This window comes from Lepidochelys olivacea (assembly GCF_965140295.1).
Source record: "Lepidochelys olivacea isolate rLepOli2 genome assembly, chromosome: 21".
Classification (NCBI taxonomy): domain Eukaryota; kingdom Metazoa; phylum Chordata; order Testudines; family Cheloniidae; genus Lepidochelys; species Lepidochelys olivacea.
In genome coordinates this window covers 9496339-9524064 of record NC_140431.1, presented here as the reverse complement: position 1 = coordinate 9524064, position 27726 = coordinate 9496339, and the positions used below count along the sequence as shown (strand labels likewise).

The 27726-nt window shown below is 47.3% G+C and overlaps 2 protein-coding genes across 3 annotated transcripts in view; both read left to right on the top strand.

Annotated features, from left to right (window-relative positions):
- Positions 1-1051: 1051 nt before the first annotated feature.
- Positions 1052-25954, top strand: LOC311511183 (adenylate cyclase type 10-like; the record flags this gene model as incomplete). The annotated part of the gene is made up of 25 exons (XM_084611579.1): positions 1052-1238; positions 2316-2420; positions 4581-4724; positions 5022-5227; positions 6050-6140; positions 6637-6725; positions 6857-7048; positions 9092-9168; positions 9642-9697; positions 10314-10467; positions 11696-11789; positions 12748-12834; positions 13671-13954; positions 14539-14675; positions 15895-16023; positions 17067-17348; positions 17844-18191; positions 19093-19164; positions 19815-19878; positions 21230-21374; positions 21691-21750; positions 22446-22618; positions 22846-22996; positions 23736-23916; positions 25833-25954. The coding sequence occupies 25 exons, from the start codon at positions 1052-1054 to the stop codon at positions 25952-25954; spliced, it is 3630 nt and encodes a 1209-aa protein (XP_084467705.1).
- Positions 25955-26602: 648 nt separating this feature from the next.
- Positions 26603-27726, top strand: part of LOC311511203 (uncharacterized protein) — a 91045-nt gene continuing 89921 nt past the window's right edge. For both annotated transcript variants that reach the window (XR_014709213.1, XM_084611599.1), the window contains exons 1-2: positions 26603-26726; positions 27110-27313. Coding sequence is in view for 1 of the 2 variants with exons in the window: in XM_084611599.1 (XP_084467725.1) it covers positions 26676-26726; positions 27110-27313 (255 nt within the window). In the remaining variant the exon portion in view is untranslated. The remainder of the gene's footprint in view (positions 26727-27109; positions 27314-27726) is intronic.

The window sequence follows — 27726 nt, the reverse complement described above, 5'->3', positions numbered from 1 at the left end:
GCTGTGAGTGACCGCAGCTTCAGGCAGCCAGTCTCCCTGTAGCATGGCCTGCAGCCATGGAGGACAATTGGACTGTGCCTGTAAGGTCTTGTTTGATTTTTTTTTTTTTTTTTTTTTGCTGGTGGGGGGGGACCTGAGGGGGATGTCTCTGTTGGGAACTTCCTGCAGGATGGGGCAGACCATGAGGGAGCAGGAAACAGAGGACATTCCCTTATTCTTCCCTCTCTTGCCCCATATTCTAGCACAATGAGGACTTTCAGCTGCTGAGGGTGGTACCTTGTAGAGGCTCTTGATTGGGTGGTGGACTAATCTGTACAAGCCATAACGGTTAAACGGCTACTTGCAGCTAACAGGTCATGGGCTGGGGGAGCTCTGATTGGCTGAAGTGGGGTGTGTGGCCCTGCAGTGGGGAGTTCTGATTGGCCCTGAGGGGGGGCCTGGCTTCCCAGTGGGGAGTTCCGAGTGGCTGAGGAAGGGTGACTCACCTCAGAACTTTTGAGTGTTTGAAGCTGCTTCTGGCACCAAGATGGCAGCTTATGGGAGGGAAGCATTGGTGGGCAACACCCAGGATGGATCCCTTCAGAGAGGAGCTGGGGATATGGGGATGTTGGCAGGGTCCTCTCACAGGGGGAAGATGGAGGAGTCAGCTGGGACCCCTCAGTGGGGGGTTGGGGACATGGGCCCAGCAGGGGAGCCCTCTCAGTGGGGGAAGATGGGTATGTCAAGTGGGCCTTTTCAGATGGTGGTGAAGGTCACGGCAGCATCTGACGAGTCTCTTTGGACAACAGGGGCATCGCATAGTCCCCCTCAGAGTGGAGCAGGGGATGTGGAGGGCAAGAGCTGGTCTCTGCAGGAGGGGAGGGAAATGGCTGTGCCAAACAGATTCCCTCCGTGGGGCGAAGGGGACAGGGGAAGCTTCAGCTGGTTCCCTCAGCGTGGGAAGGTGACATATGAATCCCTGCAGAGGGTAAAGCAGGAGATAATGGCTCGGACCCCACAGCTGGTAGAGGTGGCATCATTTTCCTGTGGGCCACCTCAGGAGGTGGGGAGGATGGGGGTGCTGAAGGAGTCCTCTCAGGAAATTGGGAAGAAGGAGGTGGAGGTGAGCTTCCCTCCCAGGCAGGTGCAGGTGGTTGCCCTGCTCCCAGACCTGCTGGTGTATAACAATCACTCCCTCCGGCGGATGCTGCCTTCCATGGAGACCTTCAATGGAGTCTTGCTCTGCGTGGAGATTACAGGTGAGGAACAGGGCTGCCTGTGGCAAATCTCTGTCTGTGCTCCCTTTGTGGATGGGGCAACCATTTGAGCTGATCAGTTGGTCAGCAGCTGCCTTTAAGGGTTTTCGGCACTGGCACCCTCTGCAAGGGGTGCTTTACAGGCTTTAAGGCTGGTCCTCAGTAAACTCCTGGACCTTCCCTTTTGTGTCTTATTTATCTAGGTTCTTTTATCAGTGCTATATGAGTGTCCTTGAAAAGAACCCTTTTGTTTAATATCCTCTCTGCCAGTTGCTTGAGTGGGCTCCCAGCCTTGAAGGCTCATCCCTTTTTGCCTTTCTTTAGACAAAGTGGAGATCTGACCTTGTGAAATTCTGGCAGAAAGTGGTGTCTCTTCTCCAACTGAACCAGTCTGACTACCTGTCATGGGCCTTAATCCCTGCTGCATCCCGAGGCAGCTTTGCTTCACTGAGCAGATGGGAAGGTTCCAGTTTGTCCAACATCATGATTAGAAATGAGTATGATAACTTCAGCCTAGGACAGTGGTTCTCAAAGTTTTGTACTGGTGACCCCTTTCACATAGCAGGCCTCTGAGTGAGACCCCCCCCCTTATAAATTAAAAACACTTTTAAATATATTTAACACCATTATAAATGCTGTAGGCCAAGCAGAATTTGGGGTGGAGGCTGACAGGTCGAGACTCCCCCACCCCCATGTAATAACCTCACGACCCCCTGAGGAAAACTGACCCCCAGTTTGAGAACCCCTGGTCTAGGACTTAGTGGGTGTTAATCCTTCCACTGGGCGCGCTCACAAAGTTCAAGACAAACAATAGAGCTCTTCAAAGAATCCCAAGGCTTGAAATAGAAGGTGCATGCATGTCTCTAGAAAGCACTGTCAGTCTCTTATTTCATAAGTACCAAACTCACCACAAACCCTACATTATTCTTATAATTTGTAATGGAAAGTGTATTTGACTGCAATAGCTGAGACCTGCCACTTATAGCCCCTTCCCTAGGTAGGCGTCTGTTATTCTTTGGTACAATATTGAAAACTCCCTCAGGATGATGGTTTGGCCTTCTGTCTTTGCATGTGTCACAGGATTAACTGCTCTCCTTGAAAAGCTATACACAAACAATGACCTGAACTGTGGCATGGAACAGTTGACCCAGATGCTCAATGATTACATAGAAGGCATAATGGAGCGTAAGTACTACCTCACCCGAAAGGTGGAGAGGTGAAGTATCTGTTCAGGGCTGTACGAAACTGAGAATTGGAGATTAGCTTGATTCTGCCAAAATGCTGTTCTTTCTGAGACATCTGGTCCTTTATTTTCTTGGTGGTCTTCCAGGAGTATCACCTAACTCTTCACTGCCCCCTCCACATATCATAAAGCAATTGTCATCCTGATCAAATGTAACTAGATGGACACCTCTTACCACTTGTCGCTTTTGTGGCGCAGAAGAAAGTTTCTCCCGTAAATGGGTTGGAGGAGGCTTTCAGAGGGGCAGTTAAGATGCCCACCTCTCAGAGTCAATAGGAGTTGGGGTGCAACTCTCCCCTTAATACCTTTGAAGGGGCATTAGTTTTATTTTTTGTCACCACCTGGCTGTTTCTCTGTCATAGGGAGGTTTCAGATCTTTTCTCTTGAGGGGGAATCTGTGTATTGTAAATAAAAACAGCACAGGCAGAAAAGGCTAATTTACCAATTCTGGAGTACCAAGCCACACTGGGTCAAGGTGGGCTGTTACACAGGGCTTTATGTAGACTCCTTCTCCCTTCTTTTTTGCAGTTGAGCTGCATAGCTGGTGTCATCCAATCTCTAACAAATGTCAACTGGTTGTCAAGTCTTACAAATTACGGTTGGAAATTTGGGGCACCCTGGAAAGAAGCGTAACGACTTTGACCTACTTTTAACATGGGTTCAAAACAAGTCTTCAACCAACCATTATTAAATTTTATACCCTGTCACGTCTTCCTGTTTGTTGTTTTCCCCTGCTTTTTATGATATTTTTATATAATAAGCACGTATGTGATTAAAAACAACCTTACACAGCTATAACAAAAGGTCGTGCTCTTAAACATATTTTTGCTTAACAAGCAGATTAGTGCTTATTTGCTAATAATTCTTTATCATCTCTTTTATCATTACTTTTTGCTAAGTTTTATGTGGGAGTTCTCTAGCATAGCCTTCATATACCCACAGTATTAACCTTCTTATGTTGGTGTTACTAGAGTCTTCGGGGAAACCAGCTCTGAAATGAGATGATCGTAGCATTGCTGTACAGAGGGTGGAGGTGGTGTGTTTAACTCCGTAAGCCAGGAAACTTTGGTGGGCCAGCAGATGTTCACTCTTGGTCAAACAGCATTGCTCTGTTGCAGAGGAATATATTAAAGAAGATGCAACCCCTACCCTAAGGAGTTTGTAAATAATGTGCCCTGCTGGCTGCCATTTCTGTGTTTCTGAAAATGTGTTTTAAAAATAGTGTTTTTTTATTCTAGCTAAATCCCTGTTTTTTCTTCTTAGTGGTTGTGGTATTGGAGAGTGAGTTAAATTTGGGCTCTAGTTCTCTGGCATGTTAGTGGCTTCAGTGGTGACGTGCTCAAATTGGCACACACTCATCCATAAAGGAATTAGTTCATTGATTGAAAATGGAAAATCCTGGGGTCCTGATCACGTGTGACAGTTAGCTCTCCTGGCAAGCATATGAATTTGTGAGCTATTAGTCCTAAGGTGCTGGCCAAATTCCAGTTAGAATAATTGGATTCTGTCTTCCTCTTAGATGCACACCCTGCCCCAATCTCCATGTTCATACAACACTGAGCACAACGAGGTTCCCAAGCCTGAGCAGGGTCTCTGAGCACTACCAAAATGCAAATATTTGAATAATTTCCCCCCACTGAATCCCATGAGAGTGCTGTTTCCCCTTTCCATACCCCACTGTTATGCAGTCTTTCTATGCGTTATAAAACAGTTATGCCCTATCTCAGCAATGCCAAAGTGGTTCTTGTGCAGATCTATAGTTTGTAAAGCTCTTTGGGATGAAAGCAGCTATATAATGAAGATGGCGTTACATTCTGTCTCATTTATTCATTTTCTGTGTTCCTCAGATGTGCTTTGTTTCGGAGGTGATATCTTGAACTTCACAGGTACTTCTCACATTGTACTATGCCTTTGAAATGTATCAGTGGCTATTACAGTATTTTTGGCCTGATTTGCCACCCACTGGAGTTAAAAAATGGCAAAGCTCCCATTGACTTCAGTGGGACAGGATCAGGCCCTTCATGGGTCTCACCAGCTGGAAATCACATGAAAAGAGCCATCTCTGTTTCATGCCCCCTTCCATTCTGCTCTCTCCCCTGCAGGGGATGCATTGCTGGTGCTCTGGAAGGTCGAACGAAGCCAGCTCAGTGACATCATTACACTTGCAGCAAAATGCAGCCTGGAGATGCAGAAGCAGTTCAGGTTTAGCTACACGGAAGTGGGCCCAGAGCTCCGACTGAAGATCGGTACAGATGCCTAATGGAAGAAATATGTGACGGCAACCTCAGCTCCGAAGAAACATATTGGCAGCTCACCTGGTCTTCTCTGAGTGCTTGCTCATGTCCATTCCATATTAGGTGTGTGTGCTCGACACATGCACGGGTGCTGGAAGTTTTTCTCTTAGCAGCATCTGTAGGGGACCGACTGTGGCCCCGTCAGGAGTGGAAGTGAGCGCACACACCTAATATGGAATGGACATGAGCAACACATCGTGAAGAACACCACTTACGGAAAAGGTAACTGTCTTTTTCTTTTCCTTTCAGGGCTGTCTGCAGGCCACGTGTCTCAGCTCATTGTCGGTGATGAGATGCGTCAGTACTGGCTGGTGACTGGCCAGCAAGTGGATGATGTGAGACTGGCACAAAGCCTGGCACAAGCTCGTGAGGTGATTCTATCACCGAACTGCTGGGAGCTCTGTGACCGGGACGTGTTAGAAGCAGAAATGCTTAAAGGCCAAAAAGCCAGGAAGGTAGGAGCCCCATAGTGCTTTTGCAATTACTATGCAGTGAAGTCCGTAATATGGAGTCCACTGATGTCAAAAGAGGAGAGCCTCATTGAGTTCAGTGAGCTTTGGATCAGTCCATTAGCCAACATATATCAGGCTGGTTTGTGTTCATAGGGTTCCCTTTTCTGTTAGCTAATGGGACTTTTTCTTGAGCTGAGCTTGTGCTTTTACAGCCAAAGATTGTGAGTTCTATTCCCCCATGCTATGCTGAGCATGTGCTAAATTGCTGCAGGGTACCTTCCCTCTGAGGGAAATTTGAGCAACTGATTTACTTTTAAGGCTAGCAGTTCTTCCCAATTTCTGATGATCACCAGATGGGGTCAGTATACTGTGTCATGCCAGGGCCTTTTGGCCTGATTTTCAGAAGAGCTGAGCACCCACAAATCCTAGGGAAGTCAATGAGGAGGGGGCAGGCGCTCAGCCCCTTTGCAAATCCAGAACCTTTAACTTCTGGCAGAAGCGGGCTGAATATAGCCAGGAAGGTGTCAATAGTGGGAATGATAAACTTAGTTTGGGATGACTTCTGAGGAAGTGAGCTGTAGCTCACGAAAGCTTATGCTCTAATAAATTGGTTAGTCTCTAAGGTGCCACAAGTCCTCCTTTTCTTTTTGCGAATACAGACTAACACGGCTGTTACTCTGAAACCTTTGTTTGGGATGCAATTTAGGCATGATGACCATAGTGAAGGATGAGATCCTGGGTTATTCCAGCATCTGTTGATGTATTTTTTACTGAGCAGACTCTGGGGAAATGACACTCTGTCTATAATTTTTTCTGTGTACTCAGCTGCAATACCTAAAGATTTTCCACCCGCCTGATTTTGATGAACACTTTGAAAAGTGCATAGACCATCTACAGCATTATCCAAACGATGAAGGTGAGATCCTCGCATTCAGCGTCTGAGTCAACAAGAATGCAGGATCCCTGGAATAGGGAGAGGCCTTCGCCCCCTTCCCCTCCTCCCACCTTTGCCTCTTGATAACTTAAATCAGCGTTTCTCAAACTGGGGTCTGCGAAGGGTACTCCAGGGGGTCCACGGGCCATGCTGATCAACTCCTCCCTCTCCCTCCCTCAACTCCTCCTCTTCCTCCCAGCGCCTCCTGCACGCTGAGAGAACAGCTGTTCCCTGGTGTGCAAGAGGCACTGGGAGGGAGGGGGAGGAGCAGGGATGGGGCGGGGAAGAGGAGGGTAGGAGTGGAGCGGGGCAGGAAGAGGGGGCAGGGCTTTGGGGGAAGGGGTGGAGTGGGGGTGGGGCCTGGGGCTGAGCAGAGGGCTTGGGGGGTCCGTGAAAAAAAATTTAAATCAAAATGGGCGTCCTCGGGTTGCTAAAGTTTGAGAACCGCTGACTTAAACCATATAAATTCCTTTCCTAGTCCTACTGAGAAATGCTGTGGCACTGGCTTCCAGTCATGGACTCGAGCTGGCCTTGCGGAGGTTTGTCTTGGGAAATGTTCTGAAGAAGGTAAGATGCTGATGTTTCTGTTCTGATACGTGCTGTTCCTCCCCAGTGAATCCCCACCCGAGGCAATGAAGAGAGTAAATCCCAGGCGCATGGAGGAACTGAGTCTTTCCCCCATGTTCCTTATCTTCCAGATTGACGACAATCAGCCACTGGAGTTTGTATCTGAACTTCGACTGGTAACCGCGGTCTCTGTCAAGCTGCAATTTCACGAGAACACAAAAATGACAGAGCTGTGCAAATTGGTCCAGGATGCCACTGTGAGCATCTCTGGTATCATGGAGGGCTGGAGAGGCAAAATTATCAAAATCTCCACGTTTGGCAAAGTGAGTAAAGCAGGGCTTAGCTGCTCTGTGAAATGCAACCCAGCTGGCATAGGGATCACTGTGAGAATTAGGGAGAGGCATGCCCACTAGGATGGCATGGGTGGGGATCATTCAGCTGCCAGCCAGGCACAGAAAATCTCAGACAGTGGCATCTGTCCAATAGTAAGAACCAACTGATGTTTGTGAGCAAGTGGGATACCTGGTGCTTTTGGCCTGAGCAGCGCTTTTACCATTCTGGTTGTTTGTTTGTATTACAGCAGCACATAGAAAGGCCAGCTAAGATATGGGGCCCATTTGTGCTGGGCGCTGGCCATACTCCATAGTAAGAAATAGTCCCTGCCCCAAAGAGCTTATTGTCCTGACTGACAACGGATGGGAGAAAGGAAATATCATTGCCCCGTTTTTTACAGGGAGTCTGCCAGGCAGCTGGGAATCAAACCCAGATCTGTTAAGGCCCAGCCTTAATCACAGGACCATCCTTTTCCTCAGCCCTCTTTGTTCCCAAACTCTTTGTAACCTCATGCAAAATGCATCATGCCTGTAGCTTTTCAGAATTCAAGCATTTAAGGAAGTCTTGGATGTTTGAAGACACAACTGGGTTGAGCCCCTCTGGCATATCCTTAATAGAATACTTGGGTTACTTATTAATCTACTTTTAACCACTTCTCCTTTTCTGTCCTTCAACACAGGGCTGCACGTTTCTGTGTGTCTTTGGGCTGCCTGGTGATAAGAGGGAGGAGGAGAGCACCCATGCCTTAGATAGTGCAATTAGCATCTCTAATCTCTGCTCTAAGAATCTCATAAAAATTGAGTAAGTGCAATGACCCTCTGCCTGGGTCATCAGCAGGCTCCCAGCCTGGCATCTTCAGCACTACAGCACTGACTTTTACCAACTGAGCTAAGGGAGTTAGCTGGCAGCAGTAGTTGGCTGTTATCTTCTAGTGCACCAGAGTCCGTTGTGTTTTTCTTTTGTTCTTTGGTCCAATGCACTGTTGGAACTGAGCTGCCAAGACTTGCAGGGGGTCTGAGAGAAACATTCATTCGTTTTAACCTCTCGTCGTGGATCATGCTGACCGCTGCTTGAGAAAATGTGACTCCGTCATGGCTTAATTCCAGTGCTGGTCACAAGTGGGAGCTGTACAGTGACACAGGTTGTCATGGGTATTGACAACCAGAAATAACAAGAAAAATATCTGAAAGTAAATGTGTTAGGAACACAGGAACTCCCAGGCTGGATCAGATCAGGGATCCATCTAGTCCCATATTCTGTCTCTGACCATTGCTGCTTCAGAGGAAGATGCAAGAGCCCTGCATTTATGGGGTAACCTGCTCAAAGGGAAACCTTGCCCATTAATTAGAGATTGGCTTGTACCTTGATGCAGGAAGGTTTATAACCCTTCCAAAACTTTTTTTTTATCATTACCACTGTAATTCTGGATGTTCACTGGGTGTTTTATTCTGGAAAGGAACTGATTACTACTTGGGATAATATTTCTCCAGTGCCGTTACATCCCCGATCACCAGCCTGCCAGTCCTGTGAAAACCACCATTGCTCTGAGATCAGCATAGAACAAAAGTGTTTCATGACATTACGGGGACCGAGTGTTAATTGGCCAGTGGATGAGCCAATCATTTATCACAGGCCCAGAACAGTAGTGGCAAGCCCTGTAGTGAGTCTAGATCACTAATAAAGCAAAGAGGGTGAGAAAGTTATAGCTATGGAGAGTGTTAGCAGGAGACGGCTGATTCCATGTTGCTCTTACTCTATTTTAGGCTTGTTTCCATTGGGATTACAAGTGGAGTAGCGTTCTGCGGAGTTGCTGGCATGCGTCCTAGACAAGAATATACAGGTAGGATCGGACTTAGCTGTGGTGTGTGTGAATCCGTTAGATTGCTCACAGCCTTTCCCCATACTCTATTCCTGATGCAGTCACTGGCTCGAAGGTTAAGATGGCCTCCAGGATGCTGACACTCTATCCAGGGATGATATCATGTGATGAAGAGACTTACTCAAAATCTGGGTTGCCCGGCTGTTTTTTTAAGAAGCTTCCAGAGAAGGAGATGAGCGATGCCATGAGCCCTGGGGTAACCTATGAATATCTCGGCAGAAAGAGAAACCTGTAAGTCACTCCTATGTGCTCCTTCCAGTACAAGCAAGAGAGAAGGGAAAATCTAACTCTGTTAACTCAAAGGCTGGATATTCTTACCCGGGGTAAGCAATCCCAGAGAGCTTGCAAACAGGCGTAGATGGTTGGGACCACCGTGCCCTTCCCATCTTGCTAAATAGAAGCTAGGACCTGACTTGTTCCCAGCTAGATGGAAGGAGTTCTGATAAGGAAAAGGTTGAGAACCACTATCCTTCTCCAAACAACTGCCTGAAATGTCCTCCAACCACCTGCATTTCCACTGGGGTTAAGAATGGGCTGTATGCAGCAAATGAATGAGCCCATCTAACTCTTTCATTTCGCCTCTGGGCAGCCAGATGGGTTCATGGAGCTTCTGAAATTCTTTCTTCTGTTCTCTTTATTTCTTACCTAGCATCTGATAGTCCAGGTAGGTGATCACTGACTCTTGCCATCCTTCCTCCTTTTAGAATGTTTGGAAAGTCGGGCTTTACCAGGAAGAAGGATGGGAATCGACCCTTGCTGGGTAGGTGGATCTATCCTCCTGGCACGGTATTAATAATGTGCAGAACATCCCTGAAGGTCAGGAAGGGACGCAATGGTGGGAGGAAGGACATGGGGATAAACAGGCAGGGGAGTTGCCATCTAACAACATCAGGGAAAGTAAGAGCCATATGTTTTTGTTTAAAGCAAAATATCAGTTCTGATTTTCCCCCTCTCCTGTTCCCATGTGTCCACAGTTCTGATGCTTATCTTTGCAGGCAAGATAAAGGGTTGTAGGCCAGCAGCCCAACTGGTTGCAAGGCACCTGTGATTGACACAGATATGCAACCTATAAAATGAGAGAGGACAATTCACAAGCTAGCTCGTCTGCTTGATGGCACCACAGTGCAATGCCAGATGTAGGATTAGAACTCAGGCCCAGAGCTCTTCCTCATGGCCCCTGAGCTGGACACACCCCAGAGAGGGTTTACTTAGGCCCATGGCATGTTGGAGTGTTTTTTTTCTTGTTGCTTTTGAACAACCCCCTAAGACCAATGTCTGAAGTAGCATTTTAGAGACAGCCACTTCCACTGCATGGCTAGGAAGAACAATGTCCTATACCCTAGTATACTGTCTATAAAATGCCTTCCTCTTGAAAGGTCGCGAGAAAGAGATCAGAATCTTCCAGGCTGCACTGCAAGAATTTGCGAGACACAGAGAAGGCCGTGTTGTTATGTACGAAGGCTCTACGGGCTATGGAAAAAGCCGATTAATTGCTGAAATAGACTACTTAGCCAGGGAGGAAAATCACAGGTCAGTTCTCTTAACTTTGCTTAGTAGCATCCCTGTTCCAGTCTTGGGCCACCACACAGTTCTGCAAAGGCTCCTCAATCCTGACTTGTGTATCCTAGACTTAATACACCCCTAAACATAAAGCAGGGTCTTATCTATGTGTAGTTAGATATTTATCTGAACCTCCTAGGCAATTGTTTTTGAGTTTCAGGGGAAGGTATTTGCTAGGGTGTTTTTGTCTCTCTCAGAGCCTCCTCCCCACAACAATCTCATCCGTGGAGCCAGATCAACCCTTCCGGCGGGTGTCACGAGCGACGGTTGCAATGTGTGTTCATCATGATACCACCACAGTCATTCAGTGTAACCACTTATTCAGTGGCTCTTGGTGACCGTCATGTGAGCTCAGACCGGTGACAAAATGCCACGTGAAGCACCTTCACCTGTATCTGAGTCTCACCAGTGAGGGCTCCGTTATCATGGATAAAATACCATCCTCATCGCCTCAATGAGCCAACACTGGAGGGGAGGGTAATTCAGCTGCCAGTGATCCCATCATGTGATCTCCCACCTCTATTTGTCCTGTAGTTTAGGTGGCCTTCTTTCTATTCCCTGTGGCTGCTTCTGCAGGCAGAATTGCTCCCTATGTCAGTGAAAAACAGACATGAATAGCAGGATGTGCTGGGTATGAAATCAAGAGTGAATGTTTTCCCCAAGAAGCCAGCTCCAAATCTGAACACAGAAGTCAGGGGCTTGATGCAGGAATCAGTGGGCGAGATTCTATGGCCTGTGCACTGTTAAAGTTATGTTTTATAGTTAGTCAGACCAGATGATCATAATGGTTTCTTCAGGGTTTAAAATCTATGGCTCACCACCATCATATGTCGTACTGTGTTGGGTGTATCTAGCTTGCCCATATACCACTCAAGAGGCTGCATCTCCCCCCTGCCCTCCCGACACAGTTTCTGTCAGACACTTCTAATCAAGGTTGGGGGCAGATCTCTAAGAAGCTTCACAAGCTGCTCAGAGGACGCTCTATAGAATGAGACCTTTGAGTCTGTGTTCGTACAGTGCCTTTCACAATGGGGTCCTGGGCCGTGACTGGGGTTCCTTGGTGCTACCATGATACAAATAATAATAATAATTTTCAACACAGAGTGATAGCACTGGAGCTGTCCAAAGTAGATATCCAGGAGTCCTTCTATGCTATCCGGTCACTTATGGCCATATTCTTCGGGATTGATGCCTGTAGACCTTATAAGAGACAAGACATCCTCCAAAGCAAGCTCAGTGGGCTGTGGGATGAGACCTTCTACTGTCTCCTCAATAATCAGTTCCTTGTGAAGGTAATGGGGAAAGCAGCTGCTCTCTGGGAGAAGACCCAGTGATGTGTAACCACTTTGTACATGAGCCGGTTACAAGGAGCGGGGGGTTCAGTTGATTCCTTCATTTCTGCCAGGCCCATGTCTCAGCATCTATCATCCTTGCCTTGAATTTCACTGGCAGAAATGTCAAAATTGTGGCCAGGATCAAATTTCCAAATCAGAAAGCCAAAACGTTTTCACTGTTCTAGATGGGACTGACCGGTACATTGGATACAGCTACTAAATTTCCCTGAATTTGTCTGGAGCATCCAGTGACCTCAAGGAATTCAAACCCCCCTTGACGTGCTGTGAGTTCGGAATTAGGCAACCTTCTGTTCACCTTTGCCTGAGATTAGCCTCATTGCTGTTCTGATGCCAGCTCCTTGAGTCTCAGTCTTGCTTTGGGGGCACAGCTCTTACCCCTTAAAGAGCACTGAGGGAGACCTGGTGAGGGGTTTATGGAGGGGAGCAATCCAGCCCAAGGCAAGGGGGTGTGTGAGGGAGGGAGTTCAATGCATGCAGAAGTGTCTTCTTGCTGATTTCATCATTGAGTGCCGTTGACGGACAGCGGCGATGCCACTGGTGGGTGGTGACCTTTGTGATGTGGATAACTGCCTGCTAGGTATCGGACTAAGAGCCAGCAAATTCATGTAATGTAGTTCATCAAACAGTGGCCAGATGGGAACATCACAGTGACATGGGTCAAGTTCAAGCCGGTGGCCTAGGAAGCAAAAGGTTCCATTGGGTGTCCCATGACAAATCCTGAGTCATTAGGTCTCCACAGGGAAAGGTTTATTTAAAAAAAAGAAAAAAAGCGACGAGCAATGCATGTACACCTTGCTGCACTGGAAATTTGTTCTTGGCTGCTTTTCTGCTAATATGCATTAACTCCCAAGCATGCTGCGTCTCTTGCTAACTGTGCTGGTGTCTTCCTGACCAGTTCCCCATGTCAGCTGAGGTTTCTCACATGGACAATGAGACAAAGCAAAAAGAAGAGGAAATGCTTTTCCTCAGAGTCCTGCGGAAGGTGAGCGAACCCCATCACCATATAAATGAGGTGAACAGACATCCCAAACTAGGTACAAGTGAGAGGCTGGGCTTGCAGGTGTTAAACCGTGCCCCTGGATAGGTCATCGGCTGTGGGGATAGAACATGGGTTGAGCACCTGTTGCCTGAGTGTAGATCCAGCTCTGTCAGCTGTGGCTGTAGAAGGTTCATCAAGCGCTGTATGTGGCCCAGCCCACCACTAGAGGGTACAGAGCACCACCCTGAGTGGGTTACAAAGGCATGGCTAGCAAACAGCTTTACTTTAATGGATGACCATCCACTTGGACTATCTTCCCCAAAGACTCAATAGGGATGTCTTCCCTGAATCTGAGATGCTTGGTGGAGGCCCTTCCTGAATACAGGGGCTGGGATTTTCAAAAGCAGCTGTGTCTCTTAGGAGCACAAGTCCTGTTGAAAGTCACTGGGATTTCTGTTCCTAAATCAGCTGGGTGCCCTTGAAAATCACCTCGCATAGCGCTTGTTCCTGCCTTGAAAACTGGTAAAAAGGTTCATCTCCTTACCAGTTAAATGCTGGGTTAGAAATATGGGGCCAGATTCTCACCTGGTTTAACCTGACCTCAACATCGACCTCAACAGAGCTACGCTGTTTTATGCAAACCGAGGAAGTAGCTTGAGGAGTTTTAACATTCAGGCTCAACAGGTGCAGGGAGGAATCAGTGGAGAGTTGAACTGATGTCAATTAAAAATACCCAGCTTAAAGAAATGAAGCAAACCCCTGTCTGGTCTGTCTTGGCTCTTTTTCTCTCCTCTTGAAGCCTGGCCAAATGCGCTGATCTCGTCCCTTTTCTTTTTCAGGCAGCGGGAGAAGCGACACTGGTCTTCATCATTGATGAAGCCCAGTACATCGATGCTACCTCCTGGGATTTTTTGGCAAAACTCCTCTTGAGTGTCCCCATCTTTATAGTCCTGTCATTGTCTCCCTTTGCCTCCAAAGAGCTGCTCCCTTGTGCTTCTGCTGAAGGCATCATGAAGAGCCCCAAGACCACTGGCATTGTCCTCCGGGAACTGGAGCCTTCCAAACTCTTGGAGATGGCCCGTCAGGCCCTTGGGGTGGTGAGCATTCCCAGAGAGATGGAAACGTAAGTGCCCTTATCACCCAACTAATCTGCGTTAGCAAGTGGAGGGGAACAAATCCACCAGGGAGGGACATCAAGCCTTAAGAGCCTGGTCAAACTGGGAATAGAAGTCCTTATTCCCTGCCCCTGCTCTAAACTTTAGCCAGCACTGTTTAAAGTATGCCCTGGTATTGTTACTGATCTGGGTCTTGACTCAGGAAAGCACTTAAGCACATTTTCATTGCATGTGCTTAAATCCCATCAACTGCAATGGGACTTAAGCACCTGCTTAAGCGGTTTCCTGAATCTGAATTTAATTTGAAAACCCTTCTCAGCTCACCAGCTAAACCAGACAAACAATTTAGGGCAATCCTTCATCTCCTGAGGATTTCCTATTCTATTTGTTCCTCCCACTTCTGGACCAGTTGCTCATTCCAGGGTCTTGGCCTTTATTGCTTAGCTTTCCCTCCTGATAATCGATGCATCATAAATGGGAAAAAAAGATAAACAAAATCAGCTATTTAAAAATATATTAAATGTGCTAAATTCCATATTACCACTGAGAAGCTGCTTGTATTAGTAAGTGTTGGGCTTTCTCCTTTCTTTAGATTCCTCATACAAAGAAGCTTTGGGGTCCCCTTGTACTGTGAAGCTTTACTGACGGACCTCCATGCTAATGGGGTTCTTGAGTTTTGCCGCATCCCAGAGGAGGAGAAGGAAGAGGATGAGTGGGATAAGCTGTCTAGTACGATACACCTTCTTAACTCATCTAAATCCCATGGCTCTGTTCCCAGCCAGAGGACTCAGAATTCCAGTTTACATCCCTATTTCATATTAGCTGGGTCTTGGGAGACATGGAGCAGGTCTGGATAATTTAGGGGATGTCTAAGGGAACAGAGAGCCTTTCCCCTCAGTCTCTGAGGCTAACAGAATAGAGAGCTTTTCACTTCCGTGTCCCTGGTTCAAATCGAGCTCAGTGTGAGTAGAAGTTATCACCTTCATGCTCACGTCCCTTCATATGCTACTGGAAGGCACCTAGATACTATGGTAAGGACAGTATAGGAACCTCCATAGAATAGAATAATACCTAGCTCTTCTATAGCACTTTTAATCAGTAGCTCTCAAAGGATTTTGCAAAGTTCCATATCATTACCCCCACTTTACAGATGGGAAACTGAGGCACAGAACAGGCAGTGACTTGCCCAAGGTCACCCAGCAGGCTAGTGGCAGAGCTGGAAACAGAACCCAGGTTTCACAGTCCTCCTCCAGTGAGCTATTCACAAGGATACACATAGAATAGAATAGATTATAGGGTTCTTCTCTACCTGTAGCCTGCCACTCTGAATCTATCCTGCTCAGGACCAGAAATGCAATCTTGGCTGAAAGGAAACTTCTTTAACTCACGGAGCCACCAACTTTTTAAAAACATTTCACTTGGGGATGATCTAACATCAGATCGGGTTGACTCGGTCTTCAGCTGAACTTTCTTTTGGCTCTGGACTTTAGTGCAGGAGCTGCTCTCATTGAAGAGGAGGTGATACGTGCTGCGGCGCTGCCATTCGCAGCCTAGATGCGCTTCCATTGCTTGAAGAGGGGGAAACCAGCTCCTGTAGTGTGGTCTGGTGCGGACGTGATTCATCTGAGGCGATGTGGCTTGTTGGGAGATTCAAAATAGCGTTTCAGCAAAGGCTGTTGAGGATGCTTAGAAACTAGACTGACCTCAGATCTATCAGTCCCTGTATCAAAGTACCTGCAGTTTGCATTTTCTGACAGATGGAATAAATGCTGAGGAAAGAAAGATGAGTTTTACAGAGACCTTTCTAATATCTATAGTGCAGAAGACTAAATAAACCAGCACAAGTTCTTTAGCTCTCACTAGCTCATGGTTTAATTTGTGTGTGTGTGTGTTTTAAAATGAGCTCAAACTGTAAAATGTTTCCAAATGATTCCTTCTCTCCACACAGTCAGTGCTGTGAAATCGATACCCTACAGAGCGCCTCTTGTCTCCTCCAAGGAAAACAAAGAGCTTTACGTTTGTACCGTCAAGACGGGTGTGGACCTGGACACTGTTCTACTCCCGGCGAGGTTGCAAGGTGAGCAGCTGATTGGCTGGTGCTCAGCGTGTCTCTTCAGAGGCAGTGGTCAAAGACAAATGAAAAAGACCTAGGGAGCTAAATGCCGCAGTGCAGGTCTGAGATCCGGGGCTCATCACAGAGGAGGGCTAAAGACTCTGGGAACTCTGTTAGACTGAGATAGTGTGGAGCTTTCAATAAAAGGGGTATCTACTACGTTCACCCGTGGTGCTTTTTGGGTGCACAGTCCAAATCAAGCTCCATTCTTTCTGCTTATTTATCTGCCTAGGTACTCATGCAGTCTTCACTGCCACAGTATCTGTGCCTTATGATCCATAGCGTATTGAGCTCTACAGCTCCCCTGTGAGCTAGGGAAGCATTATTCTTGGGGAACTGAGGCACAGAGAAACGTAAGTGACTTGCCTTATGCTTCGTCACACTGTAGGTCTGTGACAGGGAACTGAGTCTGGGTCTTCTGAGTCACCAGCTGATGCTTTGTCACGTCCAAATGGACTTGAATGATTGGTCACAAAGTACCTCGAACCCACTTCAGGTCAGTGCAAAATTGCACTCTGGGATTTCTTTTTAGTTGCCCGAGGCAACAGTGTTCACAAATGGTGTTCCCCTAAGGCACAGAGGGGGCTCCCTCAATGTATTAATTTGTGCAGAAAGAAGAGGTCAGGGATCCAGACAGGATTCTGCTGCTATCCTGGAATGGACTCAGGCTAAAGACCAGAGGGTCCATAATATATGGAATCACAGTCCTTATACAGGAGGCACCTATTGTACAAAACAAACAGGAGTGAGCAGGCTTCCACACAGCTCGCGTTCCAGTTTCATCTGGCTTTGTTTACTAGGTACCACACTCTGGGCCTGATTCACTTATGCCAATCACTGAAGTCAGTGGAGTTACACTGATATAAAATGAGCATGAATGGGAATTGAAAATCATTGTCTGGAACTCTATGCAACATCCCAGAGATTGCTACCAACTGAATAATATCCTATGAGTTAATATATTCATGGGAGGAAGTGATTAACAGATTGACCTTTTTTGTCTGCAGAGATTGCTGTGGCCCAGTTGGACAGCTTGAGCCCCTCTGAGCAGATGGCAGTTAAATGTGCAGCTGTCATTGGCCATACGTTTACTCCAGAGCTGCTGCTGTACATCCTCCCGGAGTGGACAAACAAGAAGATGGAGGAGACACTCATGAGCCTGATCTGTTCCCACGTGTTTGAGTATGTTGGAAAAGAAACCAGAGCTACACAGGCAATAGGTTCCTGCCATTTACACACACATCTGGGCCCCCTGACGATGCAATCCCTGGGGCCAGAGGACTCTGAAGGTGAGCAGGGTTTTTAGTTTCCAGAACCCCCATTGTTCCCTGGGAACGCTTTTGTTCCTCTCTCTTTTGGCCATACCTCGGAAATGATGGGCTAATGTCACTTTGTTTTGTCCCTGTGCGCCTGAGCCAAATCCCGTTCAAGTCAATGGAAGTATTTCCTTCCATTAACTTCATTGGAGTTTGGATCAGGCCCCATGTACGTAGTCTCTGGCCAGTGATGGCAGTTGAAATGCCACATCATATTTTGTGTTCATAAGTGCCGGGAAAATTACTCCTTGGGAGGCTTAGGAGAATTTTGCATGAGGATCTACAGCCATCGTAATCTCATTGGATCTGCTTTATTATTATTTCTTTATACCGCTCCCTGGATGTGTAAAGAAAATCAACAAAGAAAAAAGGACAGGTCCCTGCCCAGAAGAACAGCCAGTTTAAGTGGTTTCCAGTCAGATAAATCTGAATCAATCATGCAATAAAGGAATTATTGCTGCTTTCCAGATGTCGGTGCCGCTGCTCCAAGCTTCAGCCTGCAAGAGGAGCTGGGGATGTTGCAGCAGGATCAAGCAATGCGGTTCTGCACTCCCCTGCTGCGAGAAGGGGCCTATGAGCTGTGGCTGGGGGATCAGAAGAAGGCCCTGCACCTCAAATGTGCCACCTTCCTGGAGCACAAGGCTCACAAATGCAGAAGCTGCGGTGGAGGTGATTTCGTTTCCTTCCACCGCTATGCCCTGGACGCCCAGATGAGCAATGAAGCCTCTTTGCTGGGACAGGGCAGTAAGACCAAGGGCACGGCTCAGGTGCTTTCTGAAGAAACCGGGAAGAGGCTTCAGACAAGCTTAGCACAAGGTAAACGGAAGTTCGGAAATAGCATAGGGGGACTGACAATGCATTGCAGGGTGTTGGCATTTCTGGAGGCTGTAGTTCACACTAGTGCATGGAATAGCCTGTAAGAGGGTGAAGATGATACCTGCAGTCTCTGGAGCATAACACTGCAGTGTGTTGAATGATAGCCCCAGTGTCTTGAGATCTCCTGTTCTCTTCCAGGGGTTCTCAGACTTTTGTACCAGTGACCCCTTTAACACAGCAAGCCTCTGAGTGTGACCCCCCCTTATAAATACATAAAAAAGTGTTTTTAACGTAACACCATTATAAATGCTGGAGGCAAAGCGGGGTTTGGGGTGGAGGCTGACAGCTAGCAACCCCCCATGTAATAACCTTGTGACCCCCTAAGGGGTCCTGAGCCCCATTGTGAGAACCCCTGTACTACACCCTGCAAGGTGCTGGTTGTCCATCTGATATTTCCAGTTTTGGAAATTCTGCAAATGTGTTTCCTACTTCTGTCAAACAAATGACAAACTGGAAGACTAGTGATACATTAGCCAGCCGGAAATCTGCATTGCAACCCAGATAGCCAATACAGAACTAGGTCACCTGGCTGGCTGACTGTGTCAGGCTTATCTGATGCCATGTCTGGTTTCTAATATATCAAATATCCAGATGCTTCTTGTATGCAGGTTAGAGCATTCTTGGATGCAGTTCCAGTGCTGAGCATCACACAGGGGGTAGAGGAACCACAGACAGCTTCTTAACTTACCAAACACACAGATCTAAAATAAAGTCCCAGCTTATGTGTTTGTAGTAGGCAAACCTGGTCACTAGTGCAACCCCAGTCTCTGTTTGCAGGAAGATAGCGATACCTGTATGGAGCATTTCAGATTCAGAAGTTATTTTGTCTTGTCTGTTTCAGATGCACCAGAGAGGACCGATGCCTCTCTGGGGCAGGAACTTGCCATAGAAACTCCCATGGCCTCATGTGAAGGTAAAACTTCTTTGGCTGCCCAGCTGGCAACGCTGTTAGAATGAGGGGAGGCTTTGAAAGGGGGAGATAGAGAGAGATGAGCCTATCTGTTGTTATGGCTGTGTCAATACTTACCTGGCTCCAATTACCACAGTATCTGAGTGCCTTGTGATTTTCAGTTGTAGTTCTCCTCACAGCAGATGGGGGACTAAAGCACAGAGAGCCTAAGTGACTTGCACAAGATGTGACACTCTCCTGGGGCGCCCAGAATCTTAAGCCACTGTGCTACCCATCTGCCTCAGCAAGAGAGAGGTTTGCTGGAGCACAAACTGTGTGTCAGTTCCCTGCCACACCAGTCTGTCCACCTCACCAGCAAACTCCTTGAGACTCTGCTAGTCTAAACCTTGCCTTCCCTGTTGCCAGGTTCCCCAGAGACATCTGTCCGTAATGTCCAGTCCCTCTCGCTGAACACTCACGGCAATTTTACAGATTTAATTAGCTGATATATAATTTAAACAAAGGCATCACGTCATACCCACTTCTGTTTAACAGGAACACAGCACAATAGTTTAGCTGAGGAAGTGAAGGATACCCTCTCCTAAACCACAGAGTAAATTTTGGAAGCTAGAACATGATTCATTTAATCCTTTTTTTTTTAACTTCCTTTTCAGATAATTTACAGTGCAGGGCAAAATCAGCCATGAATAAACAGGTGTTGCCAGATGATCATCTCCGGTATGGTGGGGGGGGGATCTTTGATCACCTGTGTTCTTAAAGAGCAAGTTAATTCCTTGGGAACAGGTTGCTCAAGAGACTGGGACTGGAAATGGGATAACAGAACTTTTCAGCTCCAAGCCATTAGTTCAGATCTGGCTCAGCCAGGGACTAATCCCAAACCCATCGAAATTAATGGGCAGACTCCTACTGACCTCAGCGAATTTAGGATCAGGCCCTGGGTCAATGATAACAAGTTATTGCTGCTTTTTGCAAGGCTATTGTACAATTATTAGACAGGGTTCAGAGAAGGGTGACAGGAATGATTAAGGGCCTGGCAAAACTCTCATATGAAGCGAGATTGAACAGACTGGGATCAAGAGGGGACATAATAAAAGCATATAAAGTAATCGATGGTCTAGAGAAGGCAGATTAGGAGTTTCTGTTCTTCCCCTCTCATTGCAATGGAACAAGGGGACATTCAGTGAAATAAAAAAAAACCCTGCTTTTTTTACCCAGCGCATAACTGGAACTCATTGCTATAGGAAGTCACTGAGGCCAAGAGTTTAGCAAGATTCAGAAAGGGCGTGGACATTTATATGAGTAACAATAATGTCCAGAGTTATAATAGTTAATGCCAACAAATTTAGGAAGGGGATAAAACCTCATGCTTTAGCCAATCTCTGTCTATGAGAGACCAGGATGAGAACAGGTGTGGGGGAACAGATTATCCCACATCTGCCTGCTGCGGGGTTCTCACACCTTCTGGAGACATATAACCTGCTGGCTGCTATTGCAAACCTGATACTGGTCCTGGTTTGATCCAGTCTGGAAATGCCTATGTTGCAATTCTTGATTGCTGTTCGGGAGCCTGTGTACACTGGATTTTTGATAGTGGTATAAATGCTTCATACTGGATTTTCTATCTAGTTAGGTTTGGCCCCCACCACTATAGTATCTGGGCACCTTATTAACCTCACAGCAGCCTGTGAGGTATGGCATTACTATTATCCCCATTTTACAGATGGGGAAACAGAGGCATTTGCCCAAGGTCACACAGGCAGTCAGTGGCAGAGTGGGGAATTGAACCTGGTTCTCCTGATTCCGAGTCCCATGTCTTAACTGGAAGCCCATCCTTCCTCAGTTGGTGGGTGATGCCAGACAACTTGGGGATTTTTATGTCAATTTAAAGGAAATGAAATATTTTTTTTCAGTTACATTTTGGAGTGTTTCATATTTTCTGCAGTAGGGGTGCCCCTATGCCCATGGGGATACTGAGGACTGGGCCCTGATGGGATCATCCCCAGGGGATCCTTTAGCGATTTTCAATTTGGGCTACAGCGGGCTCACCCTCTCTTCTCTCTCACCATAGAGTTGAACAGGAGTTCCTGGACAGGGTGGACAAGCTGATTAAGTACCATAAACGTGGCAAAGAGGAAGCCACAAACCTGGCACCCTGTGAATGTGGAGAGAGAGTGGAATTGGTGGTCTCTGCCCTAGCCCGCCATTGTCTGATGGTGAAAGACAGAAGGAGGGCTTTTTATTATCTTCTGGAGTCTGCGGCTGCTTCCTTATATTTATCCAACAATTATATGGTGAGTGGGCCTCCATATGTTCCTGCATCTCTAGCTGACCTAACCCTAAAGCTGGCCCTGGATAAGTTTCCTCTGGCTAATAAGTAGGGGGTGGAGGGGTCAGAGTTGTGTGTTCTGGGTAGGCGATGGCCCAGCCTCTCACTGTATCTCTCTGTGTTTGCTTGAGGCATACTTGTATTTGAAGAAAGCAAGTGGCCTACAGGAATTGTCAGCATTGGCAGTGTTCCCTTGTCTGCAGAGACCTAAACTGAAGATCAACCAGTTTGAGGAAGCCACTTTCTGCAGCCTCAGGGGAGAGGTAAGGAACCAGGTAGATGCTGAAGGATGTCTAAAGATGACCGACCTGGTTCACGGGGTTTCTGACTCTTGCTCTCCGCTTTACCCATGAGCCCCAAATCCTGTGCAAACCCCTCAGGGTTCCACCACCCATCCATCTCACCACTGCCACCTTAAAAAAGATTGGAGCAAAATCAGAAGCCCACCTGCTTTTGCCGTTTAACTGCCGGGGCTGCTGCAGTTTGCTAATAAAGTGTGCAATCTGAGAGCTCTCTTGGATCCCGGCTTCCTGGAGGAGCAAGTACCAGCAGCAACCCAAGGAATACACAGTATCTCCCACCCCCCGTATCTGCTCCTGGCTTTGGGTTTGCAAACTTCCCTTTCAGCTGCAGACCCCACCATCTCCTTTTGGAGGCTGACCTTGCCACAGTGGCATCTCCAAATCTTCCTACCTCCCGATTTGATTCCTGCAATGTTTGTGAGGCACTCAGATATTAGCAGGGACCAGAATAGAACCTAGACAGACAGATACACAGTACCCCATTATTCCCTTGTTGGGCACCTACAGGTCAATTTGTCTACAGGACCCCACTTCAACCATGTTTTATCCTAAAATGAGGAAAATGTCATTCAGCCTCCCTGACCTCGTCAGACTCTAGGTGCAATTATACAGGGATGTGGTTGCAGCGATTGCCTTACTAGTCACTCCCCATGCAGGTCTGCTTCAACATGGGCCAAATCGCACTGGCCAAGAGACTGATCAAGAGGGCCCTCTGCTTACTGCACAAGGGGTTTCCCCGTACCTGGCTCGGAGCCTTCTTCCATTCGTTACTCGAAGAATCCAAACACTCTGCGTATCATGCTCAGCAGCGTCAGGCCCAACACACAGAGTAAGAGGTGGAATCTCAGCCAGATGATTGTGGGTCTTAGCCCTCCAGGCCAGCAGCTATTTGCAAATGTCACCATGGAAACTGAACACAATAGGCCTGATTGGCACTCTGTGTTCAAGAGAGTTTCTAATGGGCCCCTTTGCTTGATCTCTCATTATTTCATTAGCAGTTACCGTATACATTTGACTTGCTGTGACCGCTAACATCTAACGCCGTCTCTCCAGTAGGAAGGCATTAGCTGTCCTGCAGCAGCAGATTCACTGCCTCTCCTTGCTCTGGCAGTCCTACAGCCTGGACTCTACCACCAACAGGAAGTACTCCCGGCTGGCAGCCCTGATGGAAATAAATTTGGCAGATGAGTCTGAGAACAAGATGCAGGTGTGTGGGCCCTTTCCTAATAGTCCTGGTATAGATGGCAAAGGTCTAGCTACCTCACCTCTCCAGGCGAATATCCTCCACGCATCAGCGTGGCTCCAGAAGTAATAATCCCTGAGAAGAGGGAAGTTCCCAGAAGGCTTCTGAAAGGAGGCCATTTTATGCTCTGGGGTAATGTCTCTGGGCACAGGCAGTATTGCTGCGTGGGGTTGATCGAGAACAGAAAGGCTTTGCGTCTTCATATTGCAAACTATACCGGAGCTGGCAATTAAAAAAGAAAAAGAAAGCTTTCTGCAAGAGAAGTTACCATTAGCCCAGCCTTGAGAGCAGGGGGCAAAGTCATAAGTCAAATTTTTCTCTATGTTTTTAATTAGAAAAGTCTCTGTGACAATCAGATAACCATTGAGTGTCAGTCAGCGTGATGTTTAACACACTGCCCCATGTTAGCCTGCTCCAGACCTCCACTGAGCTGGTGCTGCTTCCAGCTCAGTGCTGATGTCTCTAGATATGGAAATTTTTCTCCACCTAAACATACCATCTACAATGAGACACCATGTTCTATTTGGGCAAGATCCCCAGGCTTGCTCCCAAACTAGGGTCTTCTCCTGCTTGGCCTGCTGCATGGCTTTTCCTTCAGCAGCCTTTTATTTTCTTTATACGGTTGGTGAATTTCAGCAGGGTGCATTTTCGTATCTTCTTTTCAATGCCTTAGATCATTTCGACATATATGGATTTTTCACAGTTCTCCCAAAGTATGGGCTATAAAGACGAGTGGCTAAAATACGAGATGATGGCTATCCAGAGAAGTTCCCAGTGCAACTTCACCTTCACCAGGGAGAGGTTGCTAATGACAGCACAGTTAGCTCAGGCACTGGCCTATAGCAAGCTCTGCTTGGGTCACCTGACCCGATCCATCCAGTTGGGTGAGTCCATTCTAACCATTTGCTGGGAGGGAGAGTTTACATAAACCCGCGCACCATATATACAGGCATATGTATTCTTTCTTCAACAGGCTTTCAAGCTCATACAATGTGTGTGCGGCTCCGGAAAACCAGCCTCCACTGCCTGGTTCTTTCGGTTCTCTTCAAATCTGCGTTCCTGAAGAACAAGTACTGTCATCATTTCATCTGGCTGTGTTAACTCGCTAGAGTTGGGGTATTTATGTTGTGTTGGTCAAGATGATTTATAAAGAGAGATGGACGAATGCATGTAGATGGGCAAATGGGGTGGCGTAAGAAAGACAGGACGGAGATGGAAGAAGGGTCCGAGAGATGGTGCGATTGGTGGACGTAGATGGAGGGGGAGGCGTGGATTGATTTTAACCTGGCCGGGATCAACAGTATGATACAGCAAGCTGGAAAGGCTTGCTGTCGAACCAGCCCTGACGCCAACTACTGCTAACATGTTAGGGTCAGAGCTCCCTTAGGACTTTCCCGCTGCGCAACAGGGTCTCAAGGGGTAGTTTATAATGACTCTTAGAGCTCGTAGGTCTTATTTTGTAGGTACACCCAATGCATCAGAGTCTTAGAGTGGCTGTGGGAACTGGCTACTCAAGAGGAGAGCATCATGGTCTTGGCATGTTTCTATTCAGCCTGTTTAGACCTGCTGCTTTGTGATGCTGGTAAGTGCTGTCTGGAGTTTAAGAAGGGTGGCCAGACACTGCTATCCTCTGCCAGGATTCATGCAGTTTTCATGATGGGAAGAGGCACTTAATGCAGTGTTTACACTGGCTGGGAGGGTTGTGTTACCAGCAGTATCCACTATGGCCATTAGTAGTATCTGTGTGGCTATAACCTAGGAGCTCTACTCACAGACCAGGACCACATTGAGCAAGGCGCTGTATGAACACAGAGCAAAGACCGTTTCTGTCTCAAAGAGCTTACGCCCTAAATGTAAAAGGGAGACGACATCGTCATGAAGCAGAGCATCAGAAATGTTGAGGTGCTCTGTTCTTGCACGCCTAGACTGAGATGGTTCAAGGGGACTCCGAGATGGCCAGAAAAGAGCACAACTTGGAAAGGCATCTGCTAGCCTCTCATGCAGCCATGCCTTTCTCAGGCCCTCTCAGTTTCTCTTGTGTTGGGACCTTAGTGTGTGAAGAGGGGAGTCATTGCTCTTCCTACCATGAGTTTTTTATATTGAGTTTTAATGTAAGGAATGAAAATCTCTGTTGACCTATACAGGCCATTTTTATTTCTTTTGGACAGTTCTGAAAGCTGATTTTTGGCTGCTGATCAGGTATTAGATGGGACCAATTTGCATGCCACACAGATTGCTGACTTACTTAAAGGAAGCACACAGAGCAGTGCTGACTTTGTCCAACAGGATGAGCTTGTCTGGTTTCCACCTCTACACTACAAGCTGGGGTTGGTGGTTTTGAAGCTACCCTAGGTCTGGCTTTTGCCAGGGAACCAACAGGATTTCTTATTAATGGGCAAAACATCATAAGGGAAAATATGTTTTTGTAGGACCTACTTGATCAAAAAACAAACTTAATCTCCTAAAGCCATGGCCTTAGCATTGAGTAGACCACTATGGGGTGCAGGGGTTTATTCTTAGGGAGCACCACCTGGTAAGGATGCCTCCTCTAGGAGGAAAGGTAACTGATGTCTTCATGTTAACTCATTCTTGATGCTTTCTGATGGCACCAGGGACATGGTGCTTCACTAAAAATGCCAGATTCAGTCAGCATCCAGCCATGATTTAAACTGACAACCCAAGGTCCTTGTCACCAAACACACCCAGGTGAATGGCTGTTGTGAGGTCTCTTCTGTTCCGACACTGTCCTGTTAAGTGCTGTTGAGTGGAATGGCTTCTCTGAGGCCCATTTCTTTTGCAGGGTTTGATTACAGGCCCATTGAGGAGTGCCTGCAGTTCATAAACCAATATGAAGCCAGCTGCATCCTTAAGTCTCAGAGCAACATCATGCTGAGTCTATATTCCTCTTTGGCAATCTGGTAATACAGGGGTCTCATCAGATATGTCTCTGCTTTGGGGCATTAGCTTGCGCTCTTTTGTGCGCTGTGGGGAAAGAACCGTGATCCTGTAGGTATGGAATTGGGTGCAGAGAATTCACCCCCTGCTGCGGAATCTGTTTTAAAAAAATAAATAAAGCCAACATTTTCCAACGTGGGGACCTAAATTCCAGCATTTGGCGAGAAGGGGCCTGATTTTCAGAGGGCTGAATATCTGCAGCTCCCATTGACTTTAATGGAAGCTACAGGCGCTCAGCTGCTCTGAAAATGAAATGGCCCTTTCATGTAACTGCCTAGGGCACCTATGGAACTAGGGCAACATTCACCCCTGTGCAGAGGCCAGCACAAAAACTTGTCGCCATTTAAGTCCCTCTTAAACCCTCAAAATAGGGGAGGCTCTTTTCTCATTTGTCCCATTTTTATGAGCAGCTCTGCAAAGCCACCCGCTGCTCCTTGCAAGCTACTGTAAGAATAAAAGGGGAGTTGTTGAGTGCAATATTAAAGCAGCCTTGGCCGGTGGTGAATGGAAGAGGTTGACGGCTTCCTTCCTGTTTGTTTGGAGGTTTGGCAGACTCCAGCAGTGGGATCTGTTCGAGGACAATTTCACAAAGGCCCAACGGCTGGTGAGCAGAACGAACGCATCCCTTTTTGGCACTCACGGCTTTTTTAGATTCCTGGAATGCCAGGGCCTGTTGCTCCGGAGAGTCATGGAAGACACGCCCGAGAAGGTCCGGGAGGCTCGCAGTTCAACGCTCGGGGTGATTTTTCTTTTATGTCAATTTCAGTGCTTATTTAAGGGAAGGACCGGTAACAGCCAGGCCTGGTCTGAGCAGGTATTGTGCATGCATAGCTCTTCCCATTCGGATCTGTTACACGCCATTCTCTTCCCGTTCTTGTGTCCATTATACTCGGACCCCACGCGGCTCTGCCAGTGCACAGCATTCTGTGCTAGTCCAGCCCAAGTGCCCATATAATTCTGCCAATGAACCTCATTAGCCTTTTGCAAAAATTCCCCTGGCTGCTCATATGGAATCAGCTCCACCGGGATCAGCTACATAGGGAGCTCTAGTGTAGACAGGCTGCTGCCAGCATTTTAAGCACCACGCCCCTACTCAGAGCAGATCTAATCTCCTCTCTTTAGTACTTTGAGGAATTCCTTTCTCGCTGCTCAACAAGTCCAGTCTACCACACGAGGGTTTACAGCCTGAAAGCCTCTGTTAACCTCCTGGGAGATGAAGATAAGAGCCAGGTCCCTTTGTCGAAGGGTCTCAAACTTTCAGCCACTTCCCAGACCGGACTGGAGGAAACTTCTTTCAGTGTGAGCCCTGACAGTGTCCACAACGAGGTAAGCCGTGACTCTTCCCTTTGAACGCCAGGGGAGCTGAGCTCTGGGGTAACAATAGAAACAAGGTGGGCAATGGTAATTGCAGTGCAATGGGCATCGAGTGACAACTTGTCGTAACTTTCATTCTTGACGTAACAATAACACCACAAACAACACCCCTGGGTGCAGTTGGATCCCAAACTACCGTGTTTACTAGGGCACACAAACGTGCAAAGCCCAGCTACGCACACGCTCCTGCTCTGACTGGTTTCTGGTGGCTTTTAAAACATAAACCATGATGAGCACCGCTAGAGGGCTTGCAAACTACTTAAAGGGAGTCTACCATACACTGGATAACTCGCGGAGGGAATTGTCAGGGTCCGCAGTGGAATTGATGTGGGTACACGGAGATCCCACTGGGGAAGAGTCTTTGT